At 37.4% G+C, this 19,795-nt stretch overlaps 1 protein-coding gene across 1 annotated transcript in view; it reads right to left on the bottom strand.

Annotated features, from left to right (window-relative positions):
- The window catches only part of LOC113417161 (cadherin-6), a 167,796-nt gene that overhangs the window by 64,933 nt on the left and 83,068 nt on the right, over nucleotides 1-19,795 (bottom strand). Inside the window, exon 2 of the mRNA XM_087961179.1 lies at nucleotides 4,542-4,907. Within this exon, the coding sequence (XP_087817305.1) occupies nucleotides 4,542-4,769 (228 nt within the window). The 5' untranslated portion in view covers nucleotides 4,770-4,907. The remainder of the gene's footprint in view (nucleotides 1-4,541; nucleotides 4,908-19,795) is intronic.

Below are 19,795 nucleotides of genomic sequence, written 5' to 3'. Positions count from 1 at the left end.
TTTTCACCTGGGAGAGAGTTAGAAAGTACTTAGCTTTAATGAGTACTAAGCTTTAATGAGTGAAAAGACTTTGCACAGAAAAATGTGTCTGAGTGTTAAAGATTTAAGGGAGAAGACCAGGGGTGTGATTTAACCAGTGTAACAATCGGTTTGGTGAGTGCGTGCCAAACACACACTTCTCATGCACGCAGAGGGTTTGCTACTGACCTTCTCCTGAAATCCTGCACTCTCCTTGTGTGTTAAACAGATGTACGGCAATCCGCTGTGTCACGCAAAGCAGCTGAGCTTGAAAACCAGGAAATAAAGGTTAGAATAGAGTGGGGCAGGTGGGCCCAGCAAGTGATCATTGGAGCTAACCAGTTTGCTCACAGATGATCCTTAGAGCTACCGGTTCAGGCAAACCGGGCCGAACCAGTAGAATATCACCCCTGGAGAAGAACCTTTCCCAAGTCGTTGTTTTGAATGAGGGGACTTGATAAAGCAGCAGGGAGACACAAGGCTTATTGGAAGAAGTCAAGCCAGCACTTCTGTCTTTACGGTTATAGCCTGCATTTCCTTCTTTTAGAAAGATTCTTTCTGAACCAAGAGTTGGATTCAAATTGGCTTTCCCAACAGGCACAGAATGCAGTGAAATTTTCAATTCTGACAGGGCTTTCAAAATCCTGTTATCATACCTACAACAGCAAAGTAGCATTCCTGGAATCCTTGCAGCATCTGTTTCCTGACCTGGTCTCCTTCAAAGAGTTTTCAGCTGTGACTCACTCAACAAGTGTGAGACCCAGTGGTGGTATTCAGCTGGTTCGCACCCGATCGGGCAAACCAGTAGCAAGAATTTGGTGTGGGTCGTCGAACCAGTAGTAAGTTCTGGCTGGCCGCGCTCCCCACCCAGTCACCCTCCCGCCCGATGCTCGCTCACCCCGCCCACCTGCCTGACATTTGCCCAAGGTATTTCTTTCTTTTTTTCCCTCCCGATAATCAGCTGTAGATAAGATCAGCTGTGCCGGGATTCCCCTTGCTGAGGCCCAGAAAGGCAAAAAATGGAGGGAGGAGCTCCATTTTTTGCCTTCCAGAGGCCCAGAGGAGCCTTAGGGAGCAAAAACACCCCCCAGAGGCTTCTCTGATGCTAGGAAGCTCCCAAAACAGAGCTTGGAGGGTGCTGTGCGCCTCTCCCATGCTCTGTTCCCTTTTCTTCCTGAGCCCCAAAGGAGCCTTAGGGGAGCAAAAACACCCCCAGAGGCTCCTCTGTGGCTAAGAAGCTCCCCAAAACGGGTGGAGGGCTGCAAAAAAAGCCACACCCACCCAGTCACATGATCACACTCACCTAGCCACACCCACAGAACTGGTAGTAAAAGTTTTTGAATCCCACCACTGGTGAGAACCCCAGCAACAATGGATTGTAGGTTCAGAATTCCAAAGAGCTACGGTGACTCACACAAACAGCACTGGGAAGCAGTAAGACACCTCCCTCCTCTTATTTTCTTTCCATCTGCAAATTCCTGAGAGGTCTGTCTGCCATCAAATATCTAGCACCTCCCCCTGATCTACAATTTGTTTTTACATGTGGAAAAATTTCTCATTTTCTTTTTCCTTTGAATTTTTCCCACTAAATACTAAGGAGGGTAAGCTTCTCTTCTTTCTACTTCAGAGGTATCAAGCTTGTGGCCCATGAGCCACATGCATCACGCACTGGCCACCCCCACCCCAGTTTAGCGAAGGGGGGGAAAGTCATGGTACATCATGTGACGATAACATGATGCCGTGAGTTTGACACCCCTGTTCTACTTCTTTCATATTTGGAATTTATTATTTTAAAACACTCTTTAGTTAGAAGATCTCAATTGCATATTCATTCCCACATAACACATTAGTCCAGCAGGGGCTACAGTAATCTCATCTGGGCATTAACTAAGAGATCTTACAAAGGCTGTTTCTAACTTAAAGGAAACTCTTCAGATAACCTCTTAGATTAAAAGTAGCTGTAATCATAAACAGTATAAGCTCCTCGCAGATTTAGCTATTCACTAAAATATGCATTTGTATGGACTTTACTCTAGATCATGGGGCGCTTACATTTAGTCTTCATATTTCATGTATTTCCCATTCATGCCTCATGGCTAACTGTTCAATTACCAAGACATGAATTGCTCAGGCACCCAAAAACACATAAAAGGCCAACTGTGAAGGGCCGATGGCCATGGCATTAATAACACTTACATAACTTGTATCTGTTTCTAGCTTTACACTTATGCCATTTCCTTGCTTTGCTTCTCAACCCAGTCTTGGATTTTATTATCCATATTTTAATTAACAAGGTTTCCTTGTAATTTTATGAGTATAATTAAGCCTTTTGAATTGCAATCATTGTGGAAACAAAATGATGAAGTGTTTTAAGATCTTTGTCCAAAGAGACACATTAGATAAAAACGATCATTTTTAATTATTATTAAGGTTTTGATGGACATGTTAGCATTTGCAGGACCACCTTCTGATTCTTTTTGGGAGACAAAGGAGGATCCTATCTAGACCATATTGCCCAATCCATTTTAAAAAACCTGTACATTTTGGTAAAGGAAGCAATGCTTCTTTTGAGGTTCTGTCACAAACTTACTGAAGCAGTTAGCTCTTATTATATAATGAGCTCCCAAACAAGCAGGAAAATTATGATTTATCAAATTAACTAGCCCCAAATTGGAGAAGCCACAGGATATGGGATTTTTCCCACCTGCCTTCTGTACTGCAATATTGTGATGCAAAACATGATCCCAACAATGCAAAGCCTTCTAACAATGTCTTGAGAAATATTCTGACTTTTGCCTCCAAGACATTTTCATTCATTCTAGCTAAAGGGACACATAAATCCAGAAACCTCTGCTTGCGATCTTTGTTATTTTTCACATAATAAATGAAAAATATGGAGACAACAAGCTAATACAGTTGTCTTTCGATAGAAACATTTCTGAATATTCACCATAAAAAAACCTTCATGAACCCAGTTAACAAGAGTAATAATAGTCAGTGTCTGTGTTAATTATTTCAGAACAAAATAATTCATACAACATAATCAAAAACAGATACTTCCTACAGGTGGCTTGCTTGGAGTTAATGAATACTTTTACAAAGGGGTCTAGGACAACTTATCACAGCCAACTTCCTACAGCCAACTTACCATGGCCAAGACATCATGGGACAACACACTGCAAGACAACTTGCAGGTGTACAACTCACCATGAGACAAGAGTTACACTAATGTTTAAGAAATGGTGGAATAGAATAATTAAAGAAAGGATGCAAAAGAAAGGACAAAATGACAAAAATGACACGTGAATGGCAAAAATTAAAATATTCTTTAAAATGATTTTAAATAATTAAATTGAATTCTTGAATTCTTTTGCAGCGAGTTGTCCTGTGGTGACTTGTCTATGGTGAGTGGGCTGCAGCAAGTTGTCCCATTCTGTCTATAAAGTACCAGAACAGAAGATACTGGAGAGATGCCCATTTTAAACTAGGAAAATTTGGTAAGTAACATCCATACCCAGCTTTCCTAAGTTCCTCAAGATTTCAGCAGAATTTGAAAATTAACAAACAGGATCAAAAAGCAACTCTGAAACTGAAGTCAAGAAAGTTCAACCAAAAATTAATGTTACCAGATATGATAGTCAGATCCCAAAACATGCCAATATATACAAACTTCATATTTTCTAGGACTGTTTCCTCACCAATGGCCTTTAGTATGTTCGGGGCATTACCCAGCCATCACTGAAGCAATATGAAATCATAGGCATGTAGAATCAGTTGTAATAACCCAAAAATGAAAAAAAACACCCCAATCATCATCACATCACCCTAAAGCAAACTATCTCTTTTTATATTTGCATGCTGGTATTAGATATAAGCATGTAAGCTATATGGTTTTCTTTGTGACATTTTGACACATGTGATCACTTAACCCTCTTTGCTCTCCTGCAAAGGTTGGTGAATGAAATTTGTTATTTTACTTTTCTTTTAGCTCAATGATATTTGGATGTCTCTAGAAAATACATCAGTAATGGGGGAAAAATTAAGCTTCCAACAACTTTCCCCAGATTTACAAGTAGTTAATTTAACAATCAATGGTGGCAACCTTACATGCATTTCTGATTTGCTTGTGTGTAAAAGCAAGAATATTTACATGTATCTTCATGAAGGAAGAAGTTCTACTAAGATAAATTTTAATAGGTCCTTAAATATTAAGTTAATATCCTTCTGCTGAAATTAAAAGGACAAGTTTTAATCTCCTATGCTGGAACTCAGCAATGTATAATTTCTGAAATGTTTTTTTAACAATCAAATTGCAGATTTTATTCTAAACATGTATGGTTGTTTATGTAAATATCACGATTTCTTTCATCTTTTTCAAGGTGTTAGCTAAGCTCTTGGATAATCCCCATAGTACTCTCAGAAGAGATATCTCTACCCCGAGAGACATTGATTAAAGACAGCTGATGTGATGGCATAATATCCCATGCTCCTTTCCCTGTTAGGAAAGAAATAAAATATCCTACCTTGCCGACGTACTGATAATCAGAGCCTGTGTATTCCTCCAGAAGGAAGAACTGATTCCACATCCAGCTCCTTTTGGAACGACTAAGCTCCTTTCTGCTGTTTTGAGATAAATCCAAAACATTTGGGTTTTCTGGAAAACCAGTAGTTTTTTTGGACAATGATATAGAATAACTTTGGTGAAGAGGACCAAACCAAAACAGGAACCAGAAGCAATGATAAGTTCTCATGATGGCAGTGCAAAATGATGCTGAAGTGATGATTTTCTCCCAACCTCAAATGCGAGCTAGTTCTCTGTGCTGAGGCCAATCACATCCCTTCTTTGTTCCTTAATGTGTTTTTTCGTTTCTTTAAGTCTCGGAGGAACTCTGAAAGAAAAAGAGATGACAATTTATCAAGCATTTAGAGAAGGCTATTTAGCACTCAGTGCAATAGCAGATATGATGAAAAGGTAGATGCCATTGCTACAAAGAGAAAATTATATGGCTCTTAGTTGAAGATTGCCATTTACATAAAGTGAATGCAACATCTCTGTTGAGTAGGAGAATAATTGTGTAATTTGTTTTGTTTGCTGTTCTACTTATTTGAAATATATTATTTTTGGCAATATGATTATGTCTTTTACATGGTTTGTGATAATCCTATTTATTTTAACAAAGAAAAAAGTTGGTTTTTCAGTTGGTGCTAATTGAGAGCCATATGGCATAAGTGAAGACTTCCTCCAGATATGTAAACCATGCACTGTATCATTTGTACATTTCTTGATTATCCGTAGATAATGAGGTGGAGCATGGTCTAATCAGTGTACCCTAGGGAACTATGTGCCTATTTATATTAATGAATAGTACTGGAAAAAATAATTTAGAACACTGGGTATTCTGGTGGTTCATTTTTAATTCTAGTATTTGTCCTGAAGATTTTTTTTAAAAAAAGATTGATTCATCTCCCCATCCTTTGAATGATTGAGCAGTCTCTGTTTCTAGGAAAGGAATTCCATTTTTTGGTGTTATATATTTGAAGAATTTCATTGTTCTTATGTCTTGGTAAATCATGTTTTGTTTTATCTGTCACATTCAGTTCATACTAGCAGAAGGTAATAATACGACATAGAATGTGAGGATCAAACTATCTCTGAAGGACACTGAATAAATGTACTGTAAAATAAGAGTGTAATAATACTACTTTCATTTAGAAAAGCCCTACATATGTAATATTGCTATGTTTGAGGAGGAAAGAAATGGCATGAAGCAGTCCCAGGATAAATGAATCCAACCTTTCATATGATTTGTTGGAACAAGTGAAACTAGTAAACACAAGGACTTGAAAATGGGACATGTTAGTAAATTGTACTAGACAGAAGAAGACTGGAATAACAGCACTCTTTAGCAACCTTCCTAGACAACTTAACATCAGTAAATCTCAGCTTTCCAGACACTTAAAACTTTATTCAGCAATTACTCTCAATGTTATTCAACTACATTAACATTGTTATGGATGGATTACAAAAACAAAGTGAGAGAAAGGACAGCGTATGAAATTTTAAAGAAGAAAGAAAAGAAAATTGAAAAGGAATAAAAGCACCTAGGCCATATATTCATGGATTTCAATGAATGGAAGCCATGTTTCATTGCCACAGACAAGGAGGAAGACTCAGAGACAACAGATGGTTTACCATTTGTGGAAGAAATAAGGCAAGCTTTTACATAAGGTCTGTGCTTCAAAGTCTTAAGAATAAGACTTTTCCTTCTGCCTTTCTAAGTTAACAGATGTTTGGTCCCTTTCTTTATGGTTGTGGGAAGTAGTTCAACTATGTTGACATAATGCCTCTCCATTGCTGCCTTGCCAGATTCAGCTCTAGCACACCTCCTTTTCTATTTTCTCCTTTTCATCTCTCAACTTGCTGTTATTAAGTGCTTTTCACTCTTCCTGCTTCAGGACATAAGTGGCTCCTCTTCCATTTCCATTTATTCTTGGTAATACCTTCATCTTTTTATGTCTGTCCACCAAACTGAAGATAGCAAGGGGGAGGGATTTCCATTTTTTCTTTGGTTCAAACTGGTAAGAATCTCCCCAGTTTCACCCCTGCTCTTTCATGACAACAGATAGTAGAAAGGAAACTATTTTCAATTCTTCTACTTTGTCACCCCCAATTTAAAATTCTTCCTTTCATAATCTTTGGGTGGAATAATACCTACCTCTCATTAATCATACAACTATATTCCCCCTCAAATAACATTTACTGCCCTTCCATATCAGAACTGGTAGCAGATTATATGTCTCATTGCATGGTTAGTGGCAGCTTGGTCTTATGCAGGCATTACAAATTGAACTGCCAAAGAGATATGGTGTGTAAATGTTATCTTTCACCTTCCAAAAATATTCAGTAACAAGAAGTCTGTAGGAGAGGAACATGCTGAGTCCGAGGGAGGAGTCAAGAGTGTCATATGTCATGGGTCCCTGTGTGCCCACAAGTGTTCTAAGCTCAGCCCGATTGAATGTCTTTTTATTCCCGCTCATTTCCCTTGATTGTTAATAGGTCAGATTTTTGTAGACAGCTTAAGCTTGCAATAAATCTTTATGCTAATTTGAACTGCTCGAATCTCCTGATTTCCCTGGTGCTTAACAAAGCCCTTTCAATGAATCATATATTTTAGCTTGGCCCTGCCAGGCTAAGATCCAAAACTATGTCCTACTTCAGTTTCTTCCTCTTCTCTCCACCAGTGGGAATGATGATCTGCAGAAAGTACCTTATAATGCCATATTATTGACACATAGAAAAGAGTAAAAAAAAAGTTATTTAAAAGTGATATTGTACTGTTGTACAATACCATGAAAAATTATGCCAAAGAAAAACATGTTGGTTCATTTTCTCATCAGTTGTAACACTGCCTTTTCCAAAAAAAAGAATAACTTACATATCTCCAAAGAAACCACAATCTTTAATGTCTGAAATAATATCACTTTTCCATTTGTCAGAAAAATTCATCTGACAACCACCCATGTCTCATACAATAATCATTTCTTCAAAGACAGAGTTAAAAAGTTTTGAAGAATAAGTTAGCATCACAAAAAAACCTTGAACATTTAAGGATTTCACCATGAATCCACTTAAGTCTCAATACTAAAATTCTATTGCAAAAAAGATATTAATGGTTCCAAAGTCAATAAACTCACATTGTTTTTCCTTGCCCAACAAGGAAAACCTTTCAAATACATTATTTGGGAAGGAGAATTCTGTTTTCTTGCAGCAATAAGTCAGATAGCCAGCAAAGCTATGAAACTGAGACAGAAGGAGATAATGCTACCTATTTCTCTTCTGCAGCTTTTGAGGTCCATCAGACAGCATTACAACTGATGCCTCTGAAGAATTCTGGAAGTTTTATTATCTGAAATTTTAATTTTTATCAGTACAGAATAAAGGACTGGCAATCGTGTTTCCCCCCCACTACTAAAATGTTTCTGGGCACTGAATCCATTTCAAATATCATTTGGGTATCTATGGATAAATGTGTCACAGAGAACTGGTTTGAAGCCTATTGCTTCTCAGTGGCTAAGACACTGAGCTTGTCGATCAGAAAGATCAGCAGTTCGGTGGTTTGAATCCCTAGCGCCGCATAATGGATTGAGCTCCCGTTACTTGTCCCAGCTTCTGCCAACCTAGCAGTTCGAAAGCATGGAAAAATGCAAGTAGAAAAATAGGGATCACCTTGGTGGGAAGGTAACAGCATTCCGTGCACCTTCGGCATTTAGTCATGTTGGCCATATGACCACGGAGACATCTTCAGACGGCTTTGTAATAGAGATGAGCCGGAAACGACTAGCATGTATGTGCGAAGGGAACCTTTACCTTTACCTTTACAGTCCTACTGGAAAAATAATTCACTTTCAAATAGAGATGAATAGTTACAGAAATTTTGATAATGAAAATGAAAGCAAATCCCTTATATTTGAGATATTATTTAGAGATGATTTTGATCCTTGAAGGCCTTAAAAATCTGGGATCCCAAATATGGGATGTGTCTCCTGGCTGTAGTGACATCTACTGTATGTTGGCTTTTTTCCCCCACAGCTGCCATAGATATTTAATTTTGTAGTAATTGTAACTGTTTTTAAATGTTTTATGGTTGTTCACTGCCCAGAGTGACTTGTTAGCCCTTGAATAATGGATGGAAACTGAACAAGGAGAGATTTAACCTGGAAATAAGGAGAAACTTTCTGACAGTGAGAACAATCAAGCAATGGAACAGCTTGCCCTCGGAAGTTGTGGGAGCGCCATCACTTGAGACTTTCAAGAAGAGATTGGACTGCCATTTGTCAGAAATGGTGTAGGGTTTCCTGCTTGGGCAGGGGGTTGGACTAGATGACATACAAGGTCTCTTCCAACTCTGATTATCTGTTATCTGACTTACAACACTTCATTTAGTCATCATCTAAAAAGTTACAACAGCACTGAAAAAAGTGAGTTATGACTATTTTTCACACACATGATTGTTGCAGCATCCCCATGGTCACATGATAAAAAGTCAGACTCGTGACAACTGACTCATATTTATGATGGTTGCAGTATCCTGGGGTCATTCGAGCATCTTGTGCGACTTTATGATAAGCAAAGTCACGGGGAAACCAGATTCCCTAACAATCGTGTTACTAAGTTAACAATGGCAGTTGATTCCCTTAACAACTGTTATAAGAAAGGCCATAACATGGAGCTAAAATCACTTAACAAATGTCTCACTTAGTAACAGAAAGGTTGGGCTCCATTATGGTCGTAAGTCAAGGACTACCTGTAAATAAATATTAATGGAATAGGAATAAACCAGAGGTAAAACTGAGATTAAAAAACTGCTAATGATCATGTAACTCTGAACCAGTTAATGGAACAATATTCAAAAGAACCTGGTCTTGGTCTTGGTCTTGGTTTTGGTCTTGGTCTTGGTCTTGGCCTTGGCCTTGGTCCTGTCCTTTTTTCTTTCTTTCTTTCTTTCTTTCTTTCTTTCTTTCTTTCTTTCTTTCTTTCTTTCTTTCTTTCTTTCTTTCTTTCTTTCTTTCTTTCTTTCTTTCTTTCTTTCTTTCTTTCTCTCTTTCTTTCTTTCTTTCTTTCTTTCTTTCTTTCTTTCTTTCTTTCTTTCTTTCTTTTTCTTCCTTCCTTCCTTTCTCCCTCCCTCCCTTCCCTGCCTCCCCTCTCCCTTCCTCAGAACAAATGAACAATTTTTAAATGAGCGTGTGCGCATGCGCACATGCATGAGTGTGGATTATTTTTCCAAATGTCAAACAAATAAGGCCCCAAATTTATCAAATATCCTTTGAACATTAACTCACTCTATCCCAGGAAAGTGCTATTTATCAATCAACTCACAGGAATCAATGTGCATACGTGACTGGGAAAACAAGTAAGCTTCTATTAAATTGGTAGAATTAAATGGCATAAGGGCAATGGAGGAGGGCAGCGCTGATGCCCGCAACAGCCTTCTGATTTATTTATTCACTTATTTTCAAAATGAACCTCCGCTTTCTTATGAGAGGGTTTTCAATAAGATTCTTTTCATACTTGCGTGGTGGAGTTATTTAAACCCAAACAAGGCAACTTTATAGGACGTAGGGAACTCTTTTATGTTGTTTGAAGGCTTGACTGTAGGCTGGATGAACGCATGTTCCCCATCTGGGGCTGGGAAAGAGGAATTCCACAGGTGAGTTAATTAGGGCAGCCATGGGTTGAAGTCCTGGCGAGCTGCCAGCAAACAGCAGGCTTGTCATCCCGCTTGTTCTGAGAACTGAGGGAAAGTGACTGATGATGAGTTTTGTTTTCGCTCCAGGTGCCTGGGAAGGAAAAGTTTCTGTAGGCATGTATGGAGCTGAGCATCTGAACCCACTTATTATTCTGTCATTAGTTCAAGCTGGGTGGCATGGGGAGAGGGGAGTGGAGCTCACCCTGTCTCAGGCATCTCCATCTTTTCTTTTCTTTCCATTACCCCAATAGATGAAGCCAGCAGTGAGCCATTATTCTTTCAGTCAAGCTGGAAAGAGCCAAGGAAGATGGAGAGGCTGGCCATTTAAAGAAACAGCCCTCCAAATGTCAATTGCCAGGGAGCAATGGCTCCTCTGAGGAGACTTTTCTGCACTTCAGATTGGTCGTTTTTCACTGCTTTGATATTGTGGAAGAGGTTTTTAGAGCAGTCCTGGATGAAATATGGTTTTCGAGGAAGATATCACAGCTGTTAAATGTGATGTTTTAATGTCTCCCTGGCTAGAATATGCTACGGATATCCATAGCAGCGAGTTAATCGTGAAAGATCGTACTTAACTTATTTTCGCACGAAATCTTTTTCTGACAAAAATCCAGGGCCTTCACATACCTGAGCATCCTTACAAATCAGGATTTACATATCAAATGAAACATGGTGTCTTTTCTCTTCCTTTATTCGGTATCATGTGGCGATATAATTCAGCTCAGGGAAATAATAAAAAGGAATGAATCTGCAATTCTGAGCCATTTGACCAGATTGGATCTCTAGCAATAGAGAAAAATGGAGGAATTTGTACACGCGATGAACAAAATATTCTGCATGGAAAATGAGGAAAAAAGAAATAGGATACCAAATGTTTGGAAGGTTTCTGATAGATTTAGCTTGTTTTCATGCCAGCAGAGTGTATTTCCAAAATTCTATTTTTTGAAGAAGCAATTAGTGAAATTAGTTATTGAGGTCTTCTTCTTGGCTATTTGTTCTTTTTCTATAGTCTGTCAATAATTAATTAAATTTGTACAGCACTCGACTCCCAATTTGTGGTTAGCTCACAAATAAAGCTGTCTGTACAAATACAATAAAACATGAATAAAGAATAAAAGATAGCAAAGGTGACAGAAACCAGACTGGAATGGACAAAAGTAACAGATACCCCCAAGCCATAGGGGGCTTCAATGAATCTCACCAAAGGCTGGACAAAGAGTTACCTTAACCCTAACCCTAACCATGACTTTAGGGCCCTCCAAAGTACCAGAAGGATGTGGGCCATCCAGATCTCAGGGGGCAACCACATCCCAAAGGGCAGGCATTATAACAGAGAAAATGCATTTCTGGGGGCCCCAATAGATACTATTTTCAAATGAAGGCAATCTGGACCATGAGTGACAAGCAGTGTCCTAAGGGCCTATTGTGTTCTAGTGAGACATAGCTCATTTAGTAATTTAAATTTACTTGTCTGTCTGTCTGTCTGTCTGTCTGTCTGTTTATCACCTATCTATCTATCTATCTATCTATCTATCTATCTATCTATCTATCTATCTATCTATCTATCTATCTATCTATCCATCCATCCATCCATCCATCCATCCATTATTTTATTCTAAATTATGCAGTTGTCAATTTATTTAATTATATTGATTCACATAAAATGATATCTTTAAATTGTGTGTGTGTGTGTGTGTGTGTGTGTGTTCTTACCTAGCTTTTAATTTGCAGTCTTCATAGCATAAATCCTTTTCTGACAGGAATGTCAAAAGTTTAGCTATAAGCACAAATTTAGTCAAATTGTTAGGGGGAAAATGGACTTCACATTTGAGACAGTTTTTTTCTCTTTCAAACTTGACATCAATTAAACTGTTTTCTAAATCTAATATCTATAAATAATTTCTCTCAAAAACCTTTAAATCCAGGAAGCAAAATAAAGCACATTCATTCTGCTCTTTAAGTGGTTTTGTTTTCATTATTTGCACTTTGGAATTACAGATACTTCTGAAATGTTTCGGTGGAAACTGACAGCATTCTTTAGTGGAATAAAACTAAATAATTGTCTTCATGGATAATATGGTGATATATGAATTCCATTAATGAAAAAGAATGGCAAGATCCCAAACTTTGTGCAGAATTAGATTAATGAATTTGGACTCCTACCATCAGCATTACATAAAGCAATGACGAACATTATGAGCTTTGTAGGTAGGGCCAAGAAGCTAAGATAAGTACATGCAAGAAAACCTAACCTACATACAATAATTCAGCTCAAAACCTCCTATCTTATTTTTGGGAATTGAAGCTTGTCTTTACATCTCCAATGTGCCAAGCTATATTCCATTATACCAATCAATCTAATAATTAATGATATCAGTATTCATTAATTCAGAAGTGCTTACTAAGCTTACTACTTATTTAAGCCCAGCTTTTTATTAAAAATAAAACAGTTTGAAGCACTCAAAAGAGTATTTAGGTAGTATGTGACATTTCAAATATTTTGCAAAGGGACTATACATTTTTTTCTGGTTTCCCATAGTCCATATTAACATATATTCTCACTTTCCTCAAGCAAAAGATAAGGCACAGAGCAGCAAGTTGGAAAAGAAAGAGAGAATATTGTATAGTACTGTATAGTAAAAGTATGGCTCTCTACTGAAAGTTGTAGTATATACTTACCAATGAGAAGAAATACCAGAACACTTCAACTCTAGAGAAGAGCCTTGTCCCACTTCAGATTCCAAATTAAGTGAGATTATATATACTTCTATAACTGGATCAACTAAATCTGAAAACTCTCTGTAAACCAAGATACCAAGTTTACATCAAATTTAATAGGGCATCACAGTCTCTGGCTACTGTACCCAAGTACTATTTCAGTTCTTGGAGTAATTAAAGAAGTCAGTGATACTTTCAGAACAAATACAATAATCAACTGGACAAGAAGTATTCAAAAGCCCCAGTTAATCTCCCAAGAAGCTTTTATATAGTCTCAGAAGTCTTCTTTCTTGTTAATAGGCGGATGCTCAAGCCATTGTTTGCTTTGATCAAGTTGTATGAAAATCTTCAAATAAGTGATTGCTAAACTCAGCTCTCAGGTGTTCAGTAGGGTAGATTTATTGCTTCAATCAACAAGAAAAAAGAAGTATGCATGTTGAATTTTAGAAAGATAATCACGTTTTTATCTAACCCTTTGAACTGTATATCCTCTGAGGTTTTCTTGGTAACTAGCTTCTCTTGCACCTAGTTGCCTCCGTTAAAAACAGGCACACCTGAAAGAAGGAATTCTAAAAAGATGTAAATACCTATGAACTACAGAGTTGCTACAGAGAGATAGGTTTTTCATAAATTCATGTGTCAGCAGAGATATGCAAACTGGAGATGACCCCATAGAGATTTATAATAGTGCCATGTGAGGTTGGGGGATTTACTTCACAATTCTAAGTCCTTTTAAATTCCTTACAAGAAAGTCCTGGTCTAAAATCAATACAGATCAATACATTACAGTGATCATGTCTCATTGTTATTTATTTATTTGTGTATATTTATTTGATAGGGCTCATATTCTACTCCAGTTCAAAGGACTTTGAGTGAGAAGGACACTGCGATGCATGAGGGGCTGATGATGCAACAGTGGCAGTTTCCACTTGTCCTGGCATCCAACATCAAAAATAAGACCTAACATCTGAATAGCTACAGAACTGTGTCTTCAATTGCCTGTAGAACACTGTGACAATCTCCATTGCTCTGAATTTGTGGGTCCAAGATATAGGGAATTCATTAACTCCTAATTTCAAGCAATACACTTTTGCATCGATTTTACTTATTTTTAGTTATTTGTGCATTTGCTTTAGAAATAAAAATAGCTTAAGTTAAGAGTATATGGGTGTGTGTGTGTGTGTGTGTGTGTGTGTGTGTGTGTGAACAGTGTGAAGGGCACATTTATTTGGGACAATATGATAGCCTGCAGTGGCTTATAAGCAGGCATCTCAATTCAGACAAGATTTTCTTCAACCAGCTTAAACTGGCATCAGCACAAGATAGGAGCAACTTAATGTTGCAATGCAGATATGCCCATAATTTAAATATATAAATACACAACTATATAATTCTCACATGTATTAATCTTTCTTTATAAGATCTATTCCTTACCTCCCTTCAAAGGTTCAAAGTTATTCAATGGGCCCAAATGGATACCACAGAGATCCTAACAAATTAATGGGGCCATTGTATGTTGGGGTCAGGTATTAACAAAAATGGAAGACCAGTCATAAAAGAAAAAAAGCCATCCCTGCACATACACAAACACATTCAGATAGAGAAGGAAAAAACATCTATCACTATCACCATAACAGTTCCTAATTTGTCCCTGTTTGGTTGCTTCACTCAGCTTGCCAACACTGAATAATGTTTGGGGTGAGTTATTGTGCAGGGTACACTCAATAAATATTGCAGTTGAATTGATTGAATTGCCTGGGAGCACTTAATATAGTTAAAATAGAAAATGAAGAACATAGCATGAGCTTGAAGGATATAAGCCTGATACAGAGAAAGAATGAACAAGAAACTTCCAGTTCTGTTTACTTAAATATGAAGATACAGCGCTTTAAAGGATAGCTTGAATAATGCTTATGTTTCCATTCCTGATGATACATAGCACTGCAGAGCCATTCATAATGAACTTGATTTAAAATAGCAAATAAGCAGCTCTGAGGCAGCTTTCAAATTATGTTTCTTACAAGCATTACCCTGAAAACTTTCTTTCATTTTCTGCATTATAAATTAGATTCTAAACTACTTTTCCTCGTCATCCTCTTCTCCATGGATCAGCCCTTTCTAAATTATAGCCATGTACAAAGAAAATGCTATTTCCAGAAAGGAAGAAAAAGAAAAGAAAAAGAAAAAAGGCCAATTGGATGTTCAATCATATTGAATATTTGGATCAAGAAATAACTTAATTATACATACATACTTACGTATATGTATGTAAAGATGGATTATCAAATGGAATATATGTACGTATGCATGTATTTATTGCACAAATTTATATGGCTGCCCATCTCTCTCTCTCACACACACAAAATGATTCTGCACGGCATATAAAAAGCTATAAAACAACACATACAAAAGAATGATGGTTCAGGTAACCATTCAAAAGACTGCATACCATCTGTGTACGCTCATAATGAATCACTCCCTCTTGATCCATCAGCAGCCTGAAAACTGGAAGAAGCAATTTCAATAAATGAACTTTGGATAACCATTCAACTGTACTGTGTTTCTCATCTACATATTTGGGTGTTTATTTTTTTAAAAAAAGAAAAGTTGTTCTTGTATGGTCATAAATACACCAACTGGCTGCTTCTAGAACTTGCTGGATATATATATATATATATATTTCAAAACTAGAGCAGGTCACTTCTTGCCTCCAGCCTTGGAATTATTTGAGGGGAAGATTTTAGTGCACATTCTTTATGGTTCAGAGCTTTGAGGAAAATAGAAGATTTGGAAGCTTTTTAAAACAAATGTTAAAACAAGGGTAAGCATCTGATGCCCTCTAGATGTTTTACACTTGAACACCCACCAGTTTCTGGTGGCATGATCTCTGCAAGCAAAGACTGTGGCAGCTAGAAGCAAAATATCTAGAAAGTCCTGGTTTTAAAGATTAATTCTGGCACTTTCTTGTAGGACATAATCCTCTTTTATTTGAGATTTACCATTAATTTTTATTAGAGTAAATAAAGCCATTTTCTCTCATTTGAAAACTTAAATATACCTTGATCAAACTTAGATGTCATTGGATCAACATTTTTTGTTTTGTTTTAAATCTAAGTATAAGGGTAGTTAGGTCATTTGTTTTTCTGAAAAAAACCAGTCCATTTTTTTTTAACCAAATTGTTAATTTTTGGGTTTTTGGTTTTTGTTTTGTTTTTTGCAAATTCTTTAACTGGACCTGAAGATCAGCATCAAACATTGATTATACTCACATGAAGTCTGTAAAGATTTGAAAATTATTTAACAAACAGGATTTAGTGAATGTAACTGTGTTTTTAAATATGAGGTTAATCTTCCATTATAACTTCAGTTATCATGAGTTAAACCCAGCATTTGTGAAATTACATATACAGACTAATACTGTTGTATTAGGAAATATGTTGCAGAAAATATTAGATACATAGATAACTAATATGAGAATTCTTCAATCAATTTTCCAATTCAAGAATAAGCTCATCCGTTTCCATGCTCTGTCTTGCACCATGTAAATGATGAAAGATTGTAGAATTTTAATTCAAAATATCTAAAAAGCACCAGGGTAGCTTCTTTGGATCTTAGACATTTCACATATCCAATAATACTAATGACTGAACAATTTTAAATTCTTGAAATGTGTGTGTAGAGAACAACATTGCATACCTTAAATCCGTTTTAATTAGACAGTTACTGCAGAGAAACTAATTGGTTTAGGATTTTCAGACTGTGAGGAAAGGCTCTAGCTACAGGTACTCTATTTATTGTACATGTTGAAATAATTGCTAATTCATACTTTTCAGTCTTGCACCAAAAGCATTTACAAAATGTTACTTTATAAAAGATATGAATATGTGAACAGACCAGAATAACAGAGTTGGAAGGGAACTTGTAAGTTATCTAATTCAACCACTTGCCCAAGTAGGAGACCCTAAACCATTTCTGAGAGATAGCAATCCAATCTCTTCTTGAAAGCTTTCAGTGATGAACAACTTTTGAAGGCAAGCTATTCCATTGGTTGATTGTTCTCACTGTCAGAAAATTTCTCCTTATTTCTAGGTTGAATCTCTTTGATCAGTATCCATCCATTATTCCTTGCCTGGCCTTCAAGTGCTTTGGAAAATAGCTGGACCCCCTCGTCTCTGTGACAGTCCCTCAAATATTGGAATACTGCTATTATGTCTCCCCTGGTCCTTCTCTTCACTAGACTAGCCATGCCCAGTTCCTGCAACCGTTCTTCATATGTTTTAGCCTCCAGTCCCCTAATCATCTTTGTTGTTCTTCCCCGCACTCTTTCTTGAGTCTCAACATCTTTTTTATAATGTGATGACCAAAATTGGGTGCTGTATTCTAGGTGTAGTCTTACTAAGGCTTTATACAGTAAAATTTAAATACAGAGAGAACTCTTCATTCCAAAGATAACAGATAATCAGAGTTGGAAGGGACCTTGTAGGTCACCAAGCCCAAGCGGGAAACCCTACACCATTTCTGACAAATTGAAGTCCAATCTCTTCTTGACAGTCTCAAGTGATGGCACTCCCATAACTTCTAAGGACAAGGTGTTCCATTGGTTGATTGTTCTCAATGTCAGAAAGTTTCTCCTTATTTCCAGGTTAAATCTCTCCTTGTTCAGTTTCCATCATTATTCCTTGTCTGGCCTACAGGTGCTTTAGAAAATAGCTTGACCCCTTCCTCTCTGTGGCAGCCCCTCAAATATTGGCATACTGCTATAATGTCTCCCCTGGTCCTTTTCTTGTGGTATTAGTATCTCACGTGATCTTGATTGAATCCCACTGTTAATACAATTTTTGGATTGCATTGGCTTTTTTGGTGGCTGCTGCACATTGTTGGCTCATATTTAATTGGTTGTCCACTAAGAGCCAAGATCCCTTTCACAGTTACTGCTATTAGGCTTGGTTTCTCCCTATCTATATGTGTATTTTTGGTTTTTCTTGCCTAAGTGTAAGACTTTACTTTTCTCTATGTTGAATTTCATTTTGTTAATTAGGGCCCAGTGTTCAAGTCTGTCAAGGTCCATTTGGATCTTGAGCCTATCAATTAGGGGGTTGGCTATTCCTGCCAGGTTAGTATCATCTGCAAATTTGATAAATTCCCCAGGGTCAAAAATTGGGCATGACTCACTTATTCTATTCCCAATTGTGGTCGTAAAACAAAGATTACCTGTAGCCCAAACAATACTCCATTTTTCTTCAGGAGGTTAACTATTAACAAGTCTCAGATTCATATAAAGGTAGCAAAGAACTATCTCAAATCTTAACTTTCTGGAATGATCACCTGTCCTACAGGACAGCAGTCCCCAAGCTTTCAGGCTTTGTGGACCGGGGGTGGGATGGAAGGGATAGTTCTGTGCAATCAGTGGGCAGGCACGCTCATGTATACAACTCCATTTGCATGAGCAGCAGGACACACATCTGCCACTCGTACAAATGGAGCTTTGCATGCAAGCAGGAGCCCTTGCTGCTTGCACAAGGAGAGCTGGGCGCATGAGCGTGCCTGCCCACTGCTTGCACAGCCCTGTTCCGAAAGGGCCTTGGCCTGCTATAGGTATCTCAGATTCCCTTTCCTGGAAGGGCATTAATGGATTTTTATTTTCACCCCTCCCTATATTTGTGTGTTTGGTTTTCTAGTTGTTAAGCTATTTCTTGTATTGCTTTAATAATTTCACCACCATACTTAGGAAATTTAAACAGCTGTGACTTTTAGGAGCTGCCATCTAATTTCTCTAGAAAGCACCAGCTCAGGAAAGGCTACTTTGTGTAATTGTTGGAAAAGCAAGATTTGAGAATCTTTGTGTAATTGTTGGAAAAGCAAGATTTGAGAATTTTCTCTCTAGTAAAAAAGTTGAAGCCTTTTACTTCCCTCCTCTCCTTCTCTAGTTTTAGATATCAACGTCAGCAAGTTCACTCAAGATGAGAAGGTAGAAATGTAAAACATCTTATGAACGATACAGGGGGCAAAAAATCTACAAAATGCATTTTTTAAAGATTTGTTTTCTTCACACACCTTCGATTCTGCCCTGTAGTAACTGAAGAAAATGACTGCCACATATCCAAGGGTGCTGAACCCATATTCTCCAAAGTGTGAGTAAGATAATGTGGTCTGAACTCTGGATGAAGCTAAGAGGTCAAGTACCTTGTACTAAGGCAGTGAAGAAGATTCCTATCCTTAATTTAGGTATCAGTGAAATAAAGCAGTGTAAATGGCAGAATATAAGAGGTTATTGCTGGAGTGAATTCTTTGCATATGAATCACTTCCTTCCCATGATTCCTAGTCAAATTCAAATATTTCCAAAGCCCCATAAATATGTCATTTAAATGAACTATTTGAAAATACCGAAAATGAGCATGGCAGTCAGCAATCAGAGAATTCCAATTTATAAATCACATTTTCACTTATTGTGCTGGTAATGACTGTTTTATCCCTGAAAATGCAGCAATCATTCAAACGGAATATGGGTAGTTGCCGAAAGCAGGACTAGAAGAGAAGTATAATTAGGGGTATTTTATTCCTGTTTTGTACGGGATATTGACTTTTAAAATATGTGCCCCGCACTTTGATTCCTAGAGGGCTTGAAACAATGGGCCTATTTGCTTGTTCTGTTCAGGATGATGTAGACTCTTGATTATTATTGAACTTTCTCCTCTCGTAGTTTAGCACACATTGAAATCCACATTATGTTCTTAAACTCCCATACATTATACTTCTAAGAATGTTTGCTGTTGTTGTTCAGTCACTAATCATGTCTGATTGTTTTATGACC

Source organism: Notechis scutatus, chromosome 3 (genome assembly GCF_049901735.1).
Source record: "Notechis scutatus isolate UNSWTSFEM ecotype Mainland chromosome 3, rNotScu1.2, whole genome shotgun sequence".
NCBI lineage: Eukaryota > Metazoa > Chordata > Lepidosauria > Squamata > Elapidae > Notechis > Notechis scutatus.
The sequence above is the reverse complement of the archived record's forward strand: the minus strand, read 5'-3'. Positions and strand labels throughout refer to the sequence as shown.